Raw genomic sequence first — 17,566 nt, 5'->3', positions numbered from 1 at the left:
TTTCGGTACTGTAACAGAACACAAAGACTTTCGCCGAGTGACATTGTTGACCCTTACTTACTGGCGGCTTAACAAAGGCCAACCGAGCGAGTCTTCTTCGCTCTTTATCTCGCTCCTCTTCTACCTTTGTCGTTTTCGACCTTCACAATGCCGCCGAAGATTAAGATACATTACAAGCAAAGTGGGCGGTTTCGGTGCGGAGAAAAAAGAAAATACAGTAAATTTGTTTGAATATGAGAATTTATTTTGTGGGAACAACGGAGAAGTGAAATGTCCATAGTGTTGATATCTGGTGTTTACTGTTGAACAGTCGTTTTGTAATTCAGTTGCTTTTGATTAGCCATGGAGAACAGAAAAAGTAAAAGTTATACCCTAGATGAAAAAGGAAAATGTATACGAGAAGTGGACGCTAATCCACACCAAACAATAACTGAAATTGCTTCAGACTTAGGGATTCCTTATACCACGTAAGGTACGTAGATTTGGAGAAGGCATTTTTCACGTTGTTCCAGCAAAAGCGGGCTGCAGCTCTACCAATTAGTGGTGACATGCTGAAGGCAAAGGCGATAGATTTAGCTAAAATGATGAGTATCACTGCCGATTTCAAGTTTCATCAGGATGGTTGCAAGGATTTAAAGATCGTCATGGAATCACAGGGAGAACAATTTGCGGTGACTCAAAAGCTGTGGACGATGTCACAGTGCAACACTGGAAAGAAGAGGTTCTGCCAGATATCGTAAGCGATTGTCACCCTCCAAAAAACTACAATTGTGATGAGACCGGCCTATTCTACAATCTCCTTCCTAATAAAACATTAGCTGAATAAGGTGACTCTTGCCATGGAGGGAAGAAAAGTAAAATTCGTGTAACAGTACTCCTCGCCACCAATGCAGATGGATCTGACAAACTTCCTCCACTTGTGATAGGAAAATCGAAGAAACCGAGGTGTTTTAAGAGTGCGAAAACAAAACCTACTGAATATGAATCCAACAGAAATTATGGATTTTACGCTTCTAATGGAGCAGTGGTTGAAAAAGCTGAACATTAAAATGAAAAAGAAACAGAAGAAGAACCTTCTTCTCATGGATCGATGTGCAGCACATCAACCTCAAATCGTTCTGGAGAATGTCCGAGTGGAATTTTTTCCTTTTAACTGTACCATTGTTCTACAACCGCTTGATTTGCGCATCATTGCAAATTACAAAGTGCATTATAGCAAAATGCTGGTTCAACATTTAATAACACTGAGTGATGCAGGAAATGAACCTCTCTCCATTAATTTGCTACAAGCCATGGTGTTAAAAATTAAATAACTGGAAAGGAGGTTCAACCTATTCAATACTCAAAAGAAAGAAACGTATCAATCACATTTCTATTTAAATGGGACCGGTTTCGACCTTAGTCTAGGTCATCATCAGCCATAAAAAACATGTAAAATGTTTATGAATGTTGGAGGTCAGTTTCACTCTCTGTTAGGCACAAAGACACGACACCACATTCTGTCCTGCACAAAGTCACAACACTACCAATCAACATGCGAAGATCAAAAAGGCTTGAATTCGCAGATGAACAGATCTGTAGTAGAAAGCCGCCAGCTCCCGGTGACCAGCGCGGCACACTCAAGGTCACGCGCTGCGGCCAAACACCAAAGTAGAGTGGAGAACGTTTCGAAGGTCCAGAACCTGTCACGGCTGCGGGAAGCCAAGTACGTATATAAAAATATACGACGCCAATTAGTACAACCGAATGAGCACCCGTACTCCAGTTAAGTTCTTGGTAAACAGTTGACTTGAAAAAACAATTGTAGAGAGAAGGAAAAAATGTAGTAAAAAGCGCAATATCGGAAAACAAATGAAAACTTATATGCACAGTGCGCTATTTTTAAAAAGAAAAAATTTTTAGGTTATGATTGAAGTAGTCGAAGTTGGCGCAAGACAAAAATTTTTGAAAGAGGAGAATAAATTAAACGAGGAAGAGTGATAGTGAAATAAGAGAAAGAATAAAAGAAATTGAAGTTAGATGGTAATGAGGAAAGATAAGATAGGGAAATGAAGGAGGGGTAGTTTAAATGGTAATGGGAAAAAATTGCGCGCACTTAAGCACTCGTATTAATGGATGGGTCAGTGATAGGGCTCTCGCTGTAACCAGAGGATAATACACAGTTTAATATAGGAATTTTGAAGGGGCAGCAAAAAATTGGTGTTATAACGGGGTTCTTGTTATATGCCGTACTCGCTACAGCAGACTTCTACTTTATATACATAACTAGGTGTCAACCGCGGCTTCGCTCACAGGGATTTCATAATCTGATTAAAGTAATCATTCATCAGTACAACATTAAGACTATCTTGAAATCCCTAAATTATAATCACTCACAGAAAAATTGAGTGTCATTTACCCCAGAAACTCTTTGTAAACCACGCAGAAGTGTAAATGTGAGCAACAGTCCTCTCCCAAATCGAAGAAAAAAAAAAAAAGTTCCTTATTTTTAAAGGAAATCCCTAATACCTGTTTTCATGTCTGTAATATCTTCAGCTTTAGAGATATATGTCTCCCCATAAAAATAATTCAATCCCTTTATCATTCCTTCACCCCCCCAATCCTACCTAAGTGGATATTCCAAAGGAGATTTGAAATAACAATTTTCATGTCTGCAATATCTTGAGATTTATGTATCCTCATAAAAAGAATTTAATTACTTTTTCACTTCTTTTCATCCCATTAAGTAGCTTTTCCGAAAACAAAATAATATATGATCCTGTAATTTTAAAAATCTTTCCAAATACCAATTTTCACGTTTAACATTTGCAGTTTTTGAGATATAAGTATTCCCATTAATGGATTCAACCCTCTTTCAGTCCTTTAAAACACCCCCCCCCTCCCCACCCAAGTGTTTCTTCCGAAGGAAAAAATGCAACTGTTTATTCCAGTAGCAATTTTCACGTCTAAGCCATTTTCAGTTTTTGAGAAACGAGTACCCTTATTAAAATGATTCAACCCCATTTTTCATTTATTTTTACCCATCATAAGTGGATTTTTCGAAAACAAAAAATTGCGGTTCTTTATTTTTAAAGGAGACTCCAAATACCGATGTTCATGTCTTTAAGCTGCTAACTTTTGAAATATAGATATACTCATTTTAAAAATGTACCCTGCTTTTCACGCCGTTAGCGATCGAATATCCAAAAATCCTCTCTTCGAGCACCTAGATCGTAATATAAACGTATCCCCAATTTCTTTATGCTCGGTAGTTTTGGCTCGGCGTTGGTGAATCAGCCAGGACATGTTATTTATGCACACATATATATATATATATATATATATATATATATATATATATATATATATATATGATTTGCAGGATGTATAATCTGCCCCCTGAAGAACCTGGGAACACTTGTTCTTCGCACTCATTACAGCCTTCAGATGTTTTTTCACTTCATGTGCTGTTGTACAACAAATTTCTTTTCCGCACTCACTGTAACACTGCAGAACTTATAAAATAAAACACATCCATCTCTTATACACATGTTTTTTCCCAGATTTATTCACTAGCTGATTTAAAAATAAACTTTGTGATACTGAGCAAGTGAGTGCCCTGTTTGAGTCGCACACCTTTGAGCTTGCGTAGCTTCCTTCCCATTCCTAGGCCTTTCCTATCCCATCGTTGCCACAAGACCTATTTGTGTCTGTGCGACGTAAAGCAAACTGCAAAATAAAGAACACTTTGTGATTGTTTCACTTTTGGCATTTTTCTCGCACGGAACTACTTGGGAGGATAATTCTGTACTGAAGCATAAAGTTATGTAACTGTTGTTTCCAATTCTTTTTCGTTTCCATTTGTTATTGGCCTTGAGGTATGCGGGGACGAATGACTGGTTGTAGGGGTGGGGGCAATGGCTGGTGCATTCCTTGTGCACATATTCATCTACTTTAGGAAATACTTTTTCCTAATTATCAGTTATGTATTGTATTCCTGCACATATATTGGAGACGCAAGATTCATAGATAAAAGAAACTTTTCTTACCCTTTCTTTTTCACCAACAACTGCTGTCAGGTTACTTGGTCATGAAAGATATTTAGCAAATTTAACCATATGTAAGAAAAATGTATAATTTTTTGTTACCATAAAAATGCATACATTGAAAAAACATTAAAAATGATCCAAACTTTCTTCAAAATGCTATATATTGACCTGAAACCTTCTAGAAAATTGAAATAATGACATATCATCCAAATCAGCAAAAAATGCAAAATAAAAGTGTTGTTATACTTCGTTATATTGCAGAATGAATTTCTATACTAAAGACCAACATCCCAATGCAAAAGGGAAAATGGATGACATTTCAACAACATCCACCCCCTAGTCATCAACAACAACACAAACCTTCTGTAAATATAATATAAAATCTATATTGGTAATGGAAGCTGATAACTTACTGAACGTCAAAATATTGGCATGTTCTTACTCGAGGCCATTCACAAGAGATTATCTCTTGAACCATTGAACCTGACTTCAAGTTGCTGACATTACAATCATTTCCTGCAACAAGACGAAAAAGTTATAAAATAAATATATCATGAAATGCAGGCTCATTAATGGAAAATATAATGAACTTGTAATTAAAATAGTAATGATCACACTTATTTTCTAATGGTTTCCATGTAAACGTAGCTCGTGTTCCAGATGCTCTCCTAAGACATTGATAAGTGTGTGTATGTGTGTGGAGTATACTGTACACTGTCTACAAAAGTGAGAGCAATTGCCTATCTTAGAATGAGGCTGGGAAACATTCCTCAGATCTTATATACCTGGCATGGATAAGTAATAAAGAGAAAGGAAAAAAAGTACAGTGAGATTGACCATCTTGAAGGACAAGAGTTAAACAACAGATTTGGCTCTTATCAACTGAAATACTAATTTCACCTTGACAAATGTTCTGCATGCAGATGGGGGGGATTGTGTGCACAAGTGATCCGAGAGCTATACCGCAGGACCTTAAGCTCTTGCCAGGGCTAACCAAGCTGGACAAGTCAAAGTTGATGGGCCAGACTAGGAGATACACTGTACTCTGTTCCTGCTGTCTTGCAAGTTTGATAGGAAACTACTGAAGGCTAAGAGAAAAAACTCTGACAGAAAAACTTCTGCAGCATGAGAGAAATCAAAGTCCAAATGTGTAAGTTACCACATTAGGCAGTGTTTTAGTTGGTGTCTGTTTACCATGCTAGGGAAGGAGGTGTGTACAGGTATCACTTACTTGTCCACAGGAGTTTATCTTGAAAGAAGCAAAACAATGAAATAATTTGCAGCAGGGGATATTGTGAACTGGTAGCATCCTACGAAACCATCATTATGCCCAGTCTGGTGTGAGTGATGCTGAAACAAGCAGCGATGCTTCATTCCATGTAACTAAAAGTAGTAGACGTGGAAGGCAACTAGAGGCGAGAACTTCATCACCAACCATCAAAAATTCAACTGCTGCAGATATTACTGAGTCCTTCAGCATATTCTAGCAGGCTGCAGTAGGACAAGGCAGAAATGGAAAACAGAAATCAACAAATTTCTCTATCATACCTACTTACAATATTAATCAGAATGGTGGTTGAAAAAGTGCCTTACAGCAAACAGCTAACTTGCCTCATAACACAAGATATTCAAGAACTTGCTACCGAAAGTGTACAGAACATTCTTGTTAAAAGAAGAGCATTATCTGTCCGTAACTACCTTACATTTAGGATATTGAGAAGATTAGGAAGGAAGTAGGTTTATAAACGTAGGATTATCTTAAAGGGTTGTATTACACTTGCCACGAAGTTTTCGTATTCAGTAAATCACATAATTATGACAATTCAGTACATATTGTTATGTGTGTGTGTGTATGTTTGTGTGTCCAACCCTTGTCCCATTTATCTACAGGGTCAGGTACGAAGTGAGATCAATCTTCAAGGCCTGTTTTTACCTGGCATAACAATAATTCCCCTTGAGTAACTACGCAACATAACGTATCCACAAAGATGCACACAAAATGCTGTCAGTTGGTACAGTTACTTATTCACATCCATTTACAAATTAAAAACACATAACCTTAATCTCTGTATCACAAACAAAACACTTCACTCAGAGAACATCAACAGCCGCCATTTTAACAACTGCGTATCACAGCACATAGAGATTACAACCTTGAAACACAGTTGAAACAGATGACTACCGACTGGCTTCTCGGCATGTCAGTTAACACGTGTTCACCAGTGAAACTCGCATTACACCATAACTCGTCGTTACCATCAAGACCACCTCCTTATATGTGTGCCTGGCCAGGCTTCTAGAAAGCTATATTACAAAAAAACCTTCTCGAAAATTCTACAGCGCCTAATACATAGATTATAATGTACAGAATATTCTACCATCATTCTACCATATTCTACCATCTGGAAATTACAGTGTGTTTAAAATACAGCAGTGGATTAAAATTATATGTACAGGTAAGAATAAATTATGTAACATTACTTTACTGGGAGACTATTGAATTAAAGGTAGATTATTAAAATCTATCAAAGAAATTTATGTTGACAATTGGGCTTCAGTGAGAATTGTTGGTAGCACGAGTTCGTGGTTCAGGGTACTTACAGGGGTTAGACAAGGCTGTAATCTTTCACCTTTGCTGTTCGTAGTTTACATGGATCATCTGCTGAAAGGTATAAAATGGCAGGGAGGGATTCAGTTAGGTGGAAATGTAGTACGCAGTCTGGCCTATGCTGATGACTTGGTCTTAATGGCAGACTGTGCCAAAAGCCTGTAGTCTAATATCTTGGAACTTGAAAATAGGTGCAATGAGTATCGTATGAAAATTAGCCTATCGAAGACTAAATTGATGTCAGAAGGTAAGAAATTCAACAGAACTGAATGTCAGATTGGTGATACAAAGCTAAAACAGGTCGATAATTTCAAGTATTTAGGTTGTGTGTTCTCCCAGGATGGTAATATAGTGAGATTGAATCAAGGTGTAGTAAAGCTAATGCAGTGAGCTCGCAGTTGCAATCAACAGTATTCTGTAAGAAGGAAGTCAGTTCCCAGGCGAAACTATCTTTACATCAGTCTGTTTTCATACGAACTTTGCTTTACGGGAGCAAAAGCTGGGTGGACTCAGGATATTCATAAGTAACAGCGAGAATGATTGCTGGTACAAACAGATGTGAACAATGGCAGGAGGGTACTCTGAATGAGGAGATGAAGGCTAATTTAGTAATGAATTCGATGGATGAAGCTGTAAGCCTAAACCGGCTTCGGTGTTGGGGTCATGTGAGGCGAATGGAGGATAGGTTACCTAGGAGAATAATGGACTCTTATGGAGGATAAGAGAAGTAGAGGGAGACCAAGACAATGATGGTTAGATTCAGTTTCTAACGATTTAAGGATAAGAGGTATAGAACTAAATGAGGCCACAGCACTAGTTGCAAATAGAGGATTGTGGCAACGTTTAGTAAATTCACAGAGGCTTGCACACTGAATGCTGAAAGGCATAATAGTCTATAATCATAATGTATGTATGTATGTATGTATGTAATTTACAGGTATTTACATTAACTGAACTCATAATTATTTATGTACAGCATATGTTTCATGACATAACCTCACATTTAAGGTCAAAAATTTTATGATGTATCATATTGAACTGTATTACAATTAAATTGAAATAACAAATAACATAGTTCAACCTATTCAATACAAATAAATAAGAAATGTAGTGTTAAATTCCTATGTAAATAATAATAATACTAATACTAAATGGATGTTCATCACAAGTCGTAATAAAAATAATAATAATAATAATTTGAGCTTGATATTTGTATTATTTACCCATGGGTGAGAGAATATTTTTTCAAGTTACATCTGTTTATCACACTTGCTTCAATATCCCCCTATAACTTGAAACAATTTCCACACTTTGTCACACTCGTCGACTTTGCCTTGGATGTGAACTGTATCTTCTTTCTTCCCCAATGTCGCTGGATGTGCTCTCCTCCTCTTGACCAGCTTGTGCCATGTCGGGAAGCGGGGTTGCTTCGCTGGCAGCCTTTTCCTCGATGATAGTCGATGTGTTCTCCTCACGATGACCAGATGGTGCTGTGTCATTAGTAGCCTTTCCTCCAGGTTTACTCTGTAAGCGCAGTGGTTGGGTGACTCGCCACAACTCTGATGCGTGAACCTTGACTGGAGGGTTGGTCTTTAGTAAGTAGACCCCATGGTCCGGCTGTTTATCCAGCTCGATGGGACCACCCACTTAGGTGCGAGACCTGCGTGAAACTCTCCAATCTTATTACTGACTCAGTAGTTACGTCGCAGTACTTGTTGGCCTGGTAGGAAGTGTTCCGGCGTATTTGTGGATCGCAGAGGTGAAAGGAGGTGCCGGGATGAATGGGTCTAACTACAATGTGAAGAATAGAATTTAAAACTTAAAGTGAAGGTTATATTTTTAGACACCAAAATTGACAATTTTTACAAGTAGCAAACTTTAAATAAGATTGGAAAAAAATTCAAGATTCAGAATCTTAGCACCTTGGGCTTAGGGCCCCTAGCTTTACATTTGCTGAAGTACACGCTCAAGTTTACAAAAATCGCAAACTTACTCAAGGGCAGAAATCGCACTAATTCATGGAGCACCTGCTCCCAAAATTACAACACCTAGCTTTCCAGAGGCATTCCGAAATCTTACTTTGAAAAAGAGCTAACAGGCTCTCAGTTTCTTCTAGCCTATTCAAGGCAATATCAGAAAATTACAATCACTCGCCATCAAGGCACAACTTACAAATTTGAAACAGGGGTATCTTGTACCCAACCTATTGGGCCTTTGCGGAAAAGAACAGGTTAAGTAAATGGCCCGAAACACAAATTGAATGGAGGCGTGTACTTGCACTCCTAGATATGAACTCTTAAAACCTAAAGGACACTAGGGCGATGAGACAGGGGCTATTCCCAAACTACTGAGGCGACTCGTATAAGGGTAAATTAATACATTACGGAAAGGAAGAAGAACAGTTACAAACGTAGTCACCTCAAACCAAGATGAAGGGGAGCTCGATAGGGTACTTCACTCTCTATCCCCGATTTACAGTTAAAGATTTTATGAAGTTATTACATTAGCCGGCAGAAGTTACATTTTCAGAAAAGTAGGTTACATAGTTGATGATTCGGACCTTTCCCTCGGATTAAACTGTGGAGCTAGCAAGAAAGAAAGAAAGATGTTATGTGGCCATTACCTTGTAGAAGATCTAGCACCTGATGAAGAGCCCTCCCGCATCCTACTTGACGCACACACTCAGTAAGATGACGATCAATTGGCCAAGAGACGTGAAAATCGGCAGTTTATAAACCCCCGGGGAAAGTTCGGGACCATTCAAGATTAAACTAACCACACCCTCTCATTTTATTGGGTAATGATCATAGTTTTTAGCAGTGATATCTATGGAAGAATGTCCAAACTTCTTGATGAATGACAAACAAAACAAGTAGACATACAGTCAGTTCAGGAAACTTCACAATACAAAATTATATCATATTTTATTGGTGACATCTTCTGAGTAAATTTATACGTTGGACTAGTTTAAATTTCACTGTTTCACCAGTAGAGGAGTTCTTATAGACGCTAGATTGGGGTTGGGGTGTACCTCCTGGTACAGACCTCCCCTCCCCAAATGTCCTTCCTAAGGGTGACACAGAAGAATTTTGAAAAAAAATTATACCCAGTTAAAGAAATTTTCTAAGTTTTGTTTTTGTTGATAGGTAGAAACTTGTTAAACTCCAGTTTTAGAGTGTCCTTGTAGTCATAGAAGGTAAAATACATGTGAATATTTTTGACGGCAAGTCCTGCCACCACTGCCAATATCAAGTTGAGGTCGCCCGGACCCTTCAAGTACCCACAGATATATCTCTCCCGCTACTATGAGAGGGGTACTTGAGGTGATGGACGCCGCAGATTAGAAGCATATATACAGTCCCCAGATGAGTTGGCAGTAGGGGCGCCACACTTCAGCCATTGCCGGGAAGATGCACTCCGGCGCGCCGTTCAGAAAGAGGCCTTACTAGAGCGAAAAAGGCCCTTTCTTCTCCCTGGTTTCCCTCACACGATAAAATACGGCGGCGGCCAGCTGAGGGGGCACTGAAACAGTAAGATCTTGGCGAGAGAAAGGTGCTGTTGTAGACTTGAGATTAGAGCGTACGATCTTTGTTGGTGATGCTGAGGGGCGGGCGGCTTGGAGAGTGCTTTACTGCCAATAGTGTGGATATGCAGGAGACGGGGACTTGGTAATGGTCACAAGGGAATTGACAGCAGGAAAACCAGAGGGGAAGATCGAACATATACAAAATATAATACGATAATCAGGGCAGAATGCCTCGAGAGATTATTTAACTAAAAAGGTAACTATCAAACTCCTGCTAAATATTAGCGGCAATGAATATCCAAGAAAAAAACTAATTATACAGGTTTAATTTGAGAGAGGTGGACTCTAAAGATCCTCTCTGTGGCTGGATTGCTCACTAATTATGTAACGGGTGTCAGGAAATCCAATATGATGCACGGCCCATGATATCTGGGGGCAAGCTTGCCCGCGGGAACAAAATTCCTAACCATGACTTGATCTCTGACTTTTAAATTGGTGGGCCTTCGTCCACGATCAGATCTTTCCCTAACCTTTTCACGAGAAACATTCAGGTTGTGCTTAGCCTTTTTCCATAGATCTCTAATATTATCGGGATCTATTGTCTCTGGTAGAATATCATTAAGTGACCAAAGGTTAGAGAGTGGCGTGTTAGGCACAAATTTAAACATCAGAGAAGCTGGAATGAACTTATGAGATCTATGAACTGCCGAATTCAAAGCGAAGGCCAACCAATGTAGGGATGTGTCCCACCTGGAATGATCATCATGATGATATGCAATAAGAGCCGATCTCAGATTACGATTGACCTGCTCAGCCAGAGATGGTTGAGGATAATACGCTGATGTAGTTACATGTGATATAGACAGATGAAAACAGAATTTGCGGAAGAGGTTAAATGTAAATGCCTTAGCATTATCAGAAACTATATATTGACACGGACCAAAAGAAGCAAAGATGGTATTTAAACAAGAAATGGTGGACTGAGCACTAGCCAGCTTAGTCGGAAATAACCAGGAAAACCTAGTGAAACCATCTACACACACGAGAATGAATTTGTTGGTGTTCCCCTTTGATTGGGAGAAGGGTCCGACGTAGTCTATATAGAGGCGTTCCATGGGGCACGACGCATGATGGGAATATAGTAGACTTAGCTTAGTGGACAAGGTGGGCTTACTAAGCAAGCAAGGTTTACAAGCTTTTACCAATTCTCTAATTTCACCGTCCATACTTTTCCAAATAAACATCTCTCGGATCTTTTCTTAAGTTCTGAACATGCTTAAATGCCCCCCTAACGGGGTCTCATGATAGTACTTGAAGATCATAGGTACAAGCACGGCTGGAACCACCACGTTCATCTTTCGGTCATGCCTCGACGGGCAACACAAAACCCTGTTCCTCAACACATAAGGGATGACATGTTCTCCAGAAGAAAGGGTTTCCATAATAGGGACCAGCACAGGATCTTCACGTTGATATTTCACAATATCCCTAAACAACATGGGGGCATCAGTTAGAATGGCATTTAAACTCTAAGGTATGGGTGTGGGAAGAGAAGAACTATCTTCCTGTCCAGAGGTCTCCACCTCCTGAGCAAACATGCGGCTTAGTCCACCCGCAACAACATTTTCAGATCCTCTGATATGCCGAACATCAAACAGGAAGGCCGAAATCCTGATGGCCCATCGGGCTATACGACCAGTACGACGCGGCCTAGCTAAGACCCAACTTAAGGCTTGGTTATCTGTTTCCAGGTCGAACTTGACGTGTTCCAGATAGAGGCGGAACTTCTCTAACGCAAATAAGACTGCCAAACCCTCAAGTCCATAGATGGAGTACTTGGCTTCTTGAGCCGATAATGTCCTAGATGCATAGGCGATGGGTCGCCTTCCGAGTTCAGTTTCTTGAAGAAGCACAGCAGCCACCACCGCCAAACCGTTGGTTTGAACAATGAATTTCTTCGAGAAATCAGGCATAGCAAGGACAGGGGCATTACAAAGAGCTAATTTCAGATCTTCGAAAGCGGCTTGTTGAGACGGCCCCCACTCAAATTTGACACCTTTCCTAAGAAGTAAGTTCAAGGGCACCGCTCTGTTAGCGAAGTTAGGAATAAATTTCCTGAAGAAATTCACCATGCCTATGAACCTGGCAATACCTTTGATGTCCTTAGGTAGTTCGAAACCACCGATGGCCAGTATCCTAGAATGATCGATCAAAACACCATCGGGCGACACGATATGCCCAAGAAATGACAAAGGCTTAGCGAAAGCTACCTTTGATAACTTCATGGTTAGGCCTGCCTTACGAAGGCGATTCAGGACCTCTTTCAGATGATCTAGATGTTCTTCAAAGGTCTCTGAAAATACGATGACATCATCAAGATAATGGTACAAGTAAGACCCTATCTAGCAGTCGCGTTAACACAGCTGCCCCTGTGGGGAGCCTGAAAGGCACACGGTTGTACTCATACAAGTTCCAATCCGTGGCGAAAGCTGTTAGATGTTTTGATTCTTCAGCTATAGTAATCTGATTGTACGCCTGATTAAGGTCTAAGATGGTGAAGAACTTAGCTTTCCGAAACCATGAAAAACAAGAGTGAAGGTTGGGAAGAGGCACAGATTGTAACACCACCGTCCGATTTAAAGCCCTATAGTCAATAACAGGCCTGAAGCCACCTTGGGGTTTCGGAACCAGAAAAATGGGCGATAAATACTTCGACTTGGAAGGTCGAATAATACCATCCTTTAAAATCTGGTCGATGATCTCTTTAAGAGGCTTCATTTTAGGAGCAGATAGCCTATAAGGTGGAAACCTAACCGGATCGAATCAGTAACCTCAATCTTGTATTCAATAAGGTCAGTAACGCGAAGAGTATCGGAAAATACATCCGGAAATGACAGACACAACTTACGAATAATATCAGCCTGCTCCTCAGGTAGATATCTAAGGTCTAACGACATCTCATCCTGGGTAGGCGAACCAGATGAACATGATGCAGAATTATACTTAAACAAAGGAATCTTACAGTTATTAGCATATTTGAAAGTGCACAACTTGCTCTGAATGTCAAGCACTAGGCAAGTATGAGACATGAAGTCTGCTCCTAATATTATGGGGCAAGACAAGTGCTTAGCGACAAACAATTTAATTTTCCAAGTAAATTTCGAAATCCGAATTTTGGCAAAGATAAACCCTAAAATTTCTAACGGAGAGGAATTAGCCGATACATATTGAAGTCGAACCATAATCAGCAAATTTACAGACAGACTTTAATTTTGAATACCATTTAGCCGAAATAATGGATTTTTGAAGGGCGGAAAAAAGTCCATTCAACATTCCATGTCGTACGACGTCGGCATGTAAAAGATCTCTGGTGATACATTTGGTATTTACCCGACAAAATTAATTAAATCTCAGCCATAGACGCCCAAGAGAGATCCGGTTTACTCTGTCTGCCATCTAGTGGACCTAGAGTAAAACGGAACGTCAAAATTGACGAGCAGGCAGCCAGATGGCGTCAAATTGAAAATGTCTGCACACGGTAGCTGAGGCCATACGATTATTATTATTATTATTATTATTATTATTATTATTATTATTATTATTATTATTATAATGGAACAAACACTCCCAGAGGAACAGGGCAGTGACCTGTTCATGGTTCAACTCAATTTTGAGAAATGGTACCAGTGCGGGGGACTCCGCTGCAATCTTAAGGCATTCTTTAGGACCTTTGAATGATTAATTAAATGAACCCTGATCCGTACCCGAGCATTTGCTGGGTTTAACAGGGGCTGAGCCTGGAAAAGATGGACAAGCCGACTCAGCCGATGACACTAGTCATTTCCTATTATTAGAGTCCTCGGAGGTTGCACCAGAAGTTGAACAGGAGGGGGTGCTGTTGGCGTTAGGGCAATTCTTGGCGATATGAGAAAACGAGCCACATTTAAAACATTCTTGTGATGACCCTGCTCCATTCTTTGTCCCACTCGATTTTATAACTGTGCACTTGTTACGAAGATGATCTGCCAACCTACAAGCATAATATTTGCGGGAGGTGACAGTTCGGCGAGATTGAGGCCGAAAGTTACTCAAAGATGGAGGGGGCTCCTTAGCAACTCGTAAGGTGTCGGCATACCTAACTCCTTCGGCTGATACCTCCATAGCCTCCAATTCAGCAAAGCTTTGAGGACGTGACGCGAAACAGATATATGACCTATAGGGTGGAGAGATGCCTTCCACAATGGTCTGCACGATTTGATATTCCGGGAAATGAAGAGCGAATACCCTTGTGTAGAACTTAATGTCTTGGATGAAGTCTGCCAGGTTTTCATCCAGTCGCTGTACTCTGAAATAGTACCATTGAATTAATGATGACATTGCCCGAGCCGGAATGAAGTTACCTAAGAGATGTGCATGGAAGCTTTCTATTGAAGATTGCTCAGCTATTACGTTGACTATTTTGTCCGTGAGGACGCCGATGGAGTAAGGGTAAATTATTTGAAGAATTTGAGAGTGAGGAAGGGAAAACACTAGAGCGTGATCTTGAAATTCAACAAAGAATCTTAAAAATTTTCATGTCTCTTGGCCAATTGATCGTCATCTTACCGAGTGTGCATGTCAAGCAGGAGGCCTCTTCGTCAGATGCTAGATTTTCTACAAGGTAATGGCCACATAACATATTTCTTTCTTTCTTGCTAGCTCCGCAGTTTAACCCGAGGGAAAGGTCCGAATCATCAACTATGTAACCTACTTTTCTGAAAATGTAACTTCTGCCGGCTAATATAATCACTTCATAAAATCTTTAACTGTAAATCGGGGATTGAGAGTGAAGTACCCTATCGAGCTCCCCTTCATCTTGGTTTGAGGTGACTACGTTTGTAACTGTTCTTCTTCCTTTCCGTAATGTATTAATTTACCCTTATACGAGTCGCCTCAGTAGTTTGGGAATAGCCCCTGTTTCATCGGCCTAGTGCCCTTTAGGTTTTAAGAGTTCATATCTAGGAGTGCAAGTACACACCTCCATTCAATTTGTGTTTCGGGCCATTTACTTAACCTGTTCTTTTCCGCAAAGGCCCAATAGGTTGGGTACAAGATACCCCTGTTTCAAATTTGTAAGTTGTGCCTTGATGGCGAGTGATTGTAATTTTCTGATATTGCCTTGAATAGGCTAGAAGAAACTGAGAGCCTGTTAGCTCTTTTTCAAAGTAAGATTTCGGAATGCCTCTGGAAAGCTAGGTGTTGTAATTTTGGGAGCAAGTGCTCCATGAATTAGTGCGATTTCTGCCCTTGAGTAAGTTTGCCATTTTTGTAAACTTGAGCGTGTACTTCAGCAAATGTAAAGCTAGGGGCCCTAAGCCCAAGGTGCTAAGATTCTGAATCTTGAATTTTTTTTCCAATCTTATTTAATGTTTGCTACTTGTAAAAATTGTCAATTTTTGTGTCTAAAAATATAACCTTCACTTTAAGTTTTAAATTCTATTCTTCACATTGTAGTTAGACCCATTCATCCCGGCACCTTCTTTCACCTCTGCGATCCACAAATACCCCGGAACAAGTGGTAGTAGAGCGTGGTTGAATGGGTCTCAATTAAGCCCCTTTTGACGGCTAAACATTGAATACACTCCGAACTCAGTCGCTGGAATTTTTTTCCTTTTCTAAATTTGTAAATTGCTTTCATCATGTCTGGCCCTGCGAAGTCCTCCATCCCAGCTACTTGCGCAAGGAGGAATTGATTTACGAATTACTTATTGGAAATGTTCAATCTGGAGGCACGGTTGCGGCAGATACAACCAAACTGAAGCAGTCCCTAGAGTTGCCTATTAGTATCCCAACTTTGGGAGAGAAGGATATTGATGAGGCCCTATCCACTATCACGGACAACACCACCAAGCTAGCTTCTGTAGTAAGTTTTTTTGAAGTGAATGATCCATCTCCTAACCAACTAAAAAGAGTACAGGCAAGATTGTTTCACTTTTACAATAGAGTTAGGGACCTATTGTCTCTCAATTTAAAAGAAGATCATGCTAAGGAAGCGAGTAATTTAGTTGATCATCTATCAAAGATGTCTAATAAAGCTAGTCAATTGTTACAGCTACTCACAAAACCGACCAAGCCACTGTGGTAAACGTCGTAAGTGAGGAAGATTCTTCCAAGGGTGAAGAAAACAGAATATCTGTAGCAGCGCAACAAACATCCACCCCATTAGGAAATGAGCCTGATCGTCGTACATCCATTCCACCTTTCTTTTTAAATAATGCTGTGTTGAAGCCTCTTCACCCCCTTCACCTGGTTCAGTAGTTTGCCTCATCCTTTGGCTATGTTGCTTAGAGGAATCTCTAAGTTTTCTATTAACTCTATTGACAATGTCAGGCGTACTTGTTGCTTGGTCCACGGGCGTTCAGCTTCTTCAATAGCTCGATTCTTCTCTGGTTGCCTTTCTAAGCCTTCAGAGGTTAGGACATGGCCAAGATATTCTACGCGGGACTGGGCGAAGTGGCACTTCTCCAGTTGGCACGTCAGTCCATGAATCTTCAGTCGTTCCAGTACACGGTGTTCTTGAAAATTCTTGCTGTCAATTAAAATGTCACCAAGATACTTTTGGCAAAAATCTCCAACAGATCCTGATAATACCTTATCCATCAGTCGCATGAAGGTGGCAGGAGCATTCTTCAATCCAAAGGGCATTACTGCAAACTGGTACAATCCTCTCAGTGTCATGAAGGTGGCCAGTGGTCTAGAAGGTCCTCGAGCTTGCTAGTATCCGGAGTTGAGATCCAGTGTGCTAAAAATCCCAGACCCACTTAATTGTTTCAGCGAGTCTTTCAGGTCAGGCATGGGGTAGGCATCACTAACGGTCTTCTCGTTCAACCTGCGGAAGTTCACACACAGTCAATACTCCCATTCTTCTTCTTCTTTGGTAGGATGATAGGTTAAGCCCAACAGGATGTAGAGGGTTCGATGAGACCTTGCCCTTCCATCTCTTGAATCTTCTGGATGACGAAGTTGCACTTATCTGGATAGATCGCATATGGACTTTGCTTGATGGGTGAGGAAGAGCTGCATTCAATGGTGTGCGTTACGTGGTAGTCCGTCCTATTTTATTGGTGATGACTTCTGGAAAGTCCTTTAAGATGTGTCTCATCTCCTCTTCTTCACTCGGTCGAAGGTTGCGTTAATTGGATATCTCCCAGGTCTACATCGACTTCCGTATCCTTGAGAGTCCGGAGATTTACATCGTGCCATGCAACCCTCAAACGTCTGTCTTTTCCCAAAAAGACTTCATGAGCTGCATAGTCTAGGATCACCTTGTACCTGTATTCCACCAGAAAATTATGACCTAATATGATGTCAGATATCAGGTTCTGAATCTCTGCAACGTCAATTACAATAGGCATGCACATACGT

The 17,566-nt window shown here is 40.3% G+C and overlaps 1 protein-coding gene across 1 annotated transcript in view; it reads right to left on the bottom strand.

Moving 5' to 3' along the window:
- The window catches only part of mi (minus), a 115,097-nt gene that overhangs the window by 61,976 nt on the left and 35,555 nt on the right, over window positions 1-17,566 (bottom strand). Inside the window, exon 3 of the mRNA XM_067147928.2 lies at window positions 4,442-4,544. Coding sequence (XP_067004029.2) covers window positions 4,442-4,544 — 103 coding nt within the window. The remainder of the gene's footprint in view (window positions 1-4,441; window positions 4,545-17,566) is intronic.

The sequence above is a fragment of the Anabrus simplex genome, chromosome 5 (assembly GCF_040414725.1).
Source record: "Anabrus simplex isolate iqAnaSimp1 chromosome 5, ASM4041472v1, whole genome shotgun sequence".
Classification (NCBI taxonomy): Eukaryota; Metazoa; Arthropoda; class Insecta; order Orthoptera; family Tettigoniidae; genus Anabrus; species Anabrus simplex.
The sequence above is the reverse complement of the archived record's forward strand: the minus strand, read 5'-3'. Positions and strand labels throughout refer to the sequence as shown.